We start from the raw sequence: 3047 nt of genomic DNA on the forward strand, positions 1-3047 counted from the left end.
AATCACTTGGTCACACCACCTAAACTTAAAATATATACATAAATATGTTTATAATATCACTCTCTTATAAAAATTCTATATTTAATGTAATTTCTCATCCAACACAAAATAATGTTAAAAGAAAAATAAGGACGAATTAAGGTGAACAGCTCCAATTGGAAGCAAACCGACAGCAATGAGAGAAATTTTAATTTGACTTGTATTTTATGTATTTCATAACAATATTGCTACAATTTTCATTAAAAATAAAAAAACCCAATTAAATAATAATAATAAAAAGTATACCCACCTTAGTCACGCTCAAGCTGACTCTTCATCCAAACCACCGGTCCAAAGTCAACATTTAATATTCAATCCATTCATCTATATTAACCTACAACTATATATCTACAATTCATAACATAAATCTTACTTCTCTCATTATCTTTCCCTTACCTAGTTATACACTATCTCTTATTCCTTCCTTCATTGTGTTCTTCCAAATTGGTAATTTATAATAGTATCATGAGGAGTCCTTGTTGTGATAAACAAGACAACAACAAAGGAGCTTGGTCCATGCAAGAAGATCAAAAGCTCATAGACTACATTCAAAAACACGGCGAAGGTTCTTGGCGCTTAATACCCAAGACCGCAGGTAAATCATTAATACCCTCTTTCCCATTTGTCTCGAATTAAGATGAGTTTAAAACTATTAATTAATTAACATTTAAATTTGTTTATATAGGACTACTTCGTTGCGGTAAAAGTTGTAGACTTAGATGGATAAATTATCTAAGACCCGATCTTAAGAGAGGAAATTTTGGTGAAGATGAAGAAGACCTCATCATTAAGTTACACGCACTCCTAGGAAACAGGTACTATGATCAAATTAGTTTTTGAAATACAAAATTATTTTATTTAAATGATTAATAATGCACCAATGTTGCATAAAATGTGGTGAAACATTTAAACCAATTGAGTAAAGTTTAAATCAATGAAACACATGGAGTTTTGCTTAGTAATTCATCCTGTTAATGAGCTTATAGGTGGTCGTTAATTGCTGGAAGATTGCCTGGAAGAACCGACAATGAAGTGAAAAACTATTGGAACACACACATTAGAAGGAAACTTATAAAGATGGGTATTGATCCAAACAATCACCGAATGAACCAATTAGGTTCATTTCTTCCTCACACCACAAATACCAAGGAAACTAATTCAACGACTTCCGAAGGCAACACGGCCCATCTAGCTAACACTAGTACGAGTAATGTTGATCATGTCTCCGATGGGATAAGTTGTCTCGAGAATGAACAACTAAGCGGTTGTCAATCGTTGCTCCCTGATCTGAACCTTGATGTTGTTGATGAAGAAGAAATAAAAACAGTAAAGGTTGTCACAGCATTAATGCCCAGTGAAGTTGAATTTAGTCCAACTCCTACTCTTTGCCTTTTTAGTTAAACTAGTTATTATATGTAATTGCATGGGTTAATTCAATATAACTTAGATTTTTGTTATGAAATATCATTGATTTTGATATGTATTTTTCATTTATTAAGAATATTTCTAAGCCAAAGCTAAATAAATAGAATTCTAAACTTGTTAGCGGTGTCAACTGTTATGAAAAAATTTCAAACATTTGTGTTTTGCATCCCAAAAAATAATAACCTTAATCTAGTTTTACTCTTAAATTAATCAACCGTGTTTGTTTTACTTTTAGTTATTCTTTGTCAAAAACTCATGTCTACTTTCTTAGGAAATGTTCTTAAGTTACAAACTTAGAATATTATATATGCAATGTTTTATCATAAGTTTAAAAAATATTGTGTTTAAAACTAAACTTTTTATGTTGTTTTTAATCAACTTATTACAAAACATTACATAATAGTTTGATTTTTATGGTAAATATAATTTTTGCATTTACCTTAATTCAATGGGAAAAAAATCTTAGTCTCTTAAGAATCATATACAATTATTGGAGTTCTTTTGTATTTTGGATGAAGTTCCGACACTTTCATCTCAGTATTGTAATTTTCTACGCCCCACCCAACCGCCCTAAATTCCTTTATGGCAGCGTCTCGAATGAGTGCTATCTCAACTCAATATCAATGTGGTTGTCTCAAATTTGGATAAGATTTGTTAGTTTCCATTTAAGAACTTGCTAAATATTAAAAAAAAATTATGTTATGAATGTAGGTGTGTATTATTTTCTTCTTAGCAAAAAAAGATATAATTAATGGAGGGTTATAGCTAGGTACAAAAGCTATTAAACAATTTAAGTCATGATAATAGTAATAGTTGTTGATCAAAAACACAAATTATTTTTCTATACCAACAACTGGTCAAACAAGGATTATGAAGTGATGGAGAATGATATCTACTGGCCAGTCTGTGTTTTCTTATTTTTTTCAATAATTTCGTCTGAAATTCTCTAATCATGTCTACATTATCATATAGTTGAAATATGGATGAAAGAAAATAGTGTTTTTGTGCAGAAAATGATTTTATTTTTGTTTTTCAATGAATAGATACAAGAATCGCCTACCATTTTCAACCACCAGAAATCCAAACCCAACTACTCATCTAATTAACATGATGGATTTATATCATAATTAATTTATTGTATTTTCTAGAGAGATTCTTGCAATTTGAATTTTCTAATATTATTATACATCGATTTGCTAACCTTTGAAATTATGTTTGGGATATTAATGTTCCATCAACCTTCAAGTTTCAACACAGTCAAAGCTGATAAATTACATGCTACCAACCATGTCATGAGTATCATCAACCAACATCAGTAATCAAATGACCATGATGGTTGGTTACAAAATTAGACCTGGTTTGGTTTGGTATGGAAATAACCTTAAACCAATCAAATATCATTTACCTCTCTTTTTTTTATTGCATAATTAAATTTATTAATCAAAATACTAAGATATATTTTAATTTTAAATTATTATTTTTTATTTATTATTATATATTAATACTTTTTACACATTTTTACTAAAAAAAAATATCTTCACTTTCTCAAAATTATCCGATATTAAAATAACTCAATCCCAACA

General features: G+C 29.2%; 1 protein-coding gene across 1 annotated transcript; it reads left to right on the forward strand.

Annotated features, from left to right (window-relative positions):
• Positions 1–504: 504 nt before the first annotated feature.
• On the forward strand, positions 505–1440 carry LOC124913094 (myb-related protein 308-like). Its single transcript, XM_047453714.1, has 3 exons — positions 505–634; positions 725–854; positions 1026–1440. The coding sequence occupies exons 1-3, from the start codon at positions 505–507 to the stop codon at positions 1438–1440; spliced, it is 675 nt and encodes a 224-aa protein (XP_047309670.1).
• The last annotated feature ends 1607 nt before the right edge of the window (positions 1441–3047 follow it).

Source organism: Impatiens glandulifera, chromosome 8 (assembly GCF_907164915.1).
Source record: "Impatiens glandulifera chromosome 8, dImpGla2.1, whole genome shotgun sequence".
Classification (NCBI taxonomy): domain Eukaryota; kingdom Viridiplantae; phylum Streptophyta; class Magnoliopsida; order Ericales; family Balsaminaceae; genus Impatiens; species Impatiens glandulifera.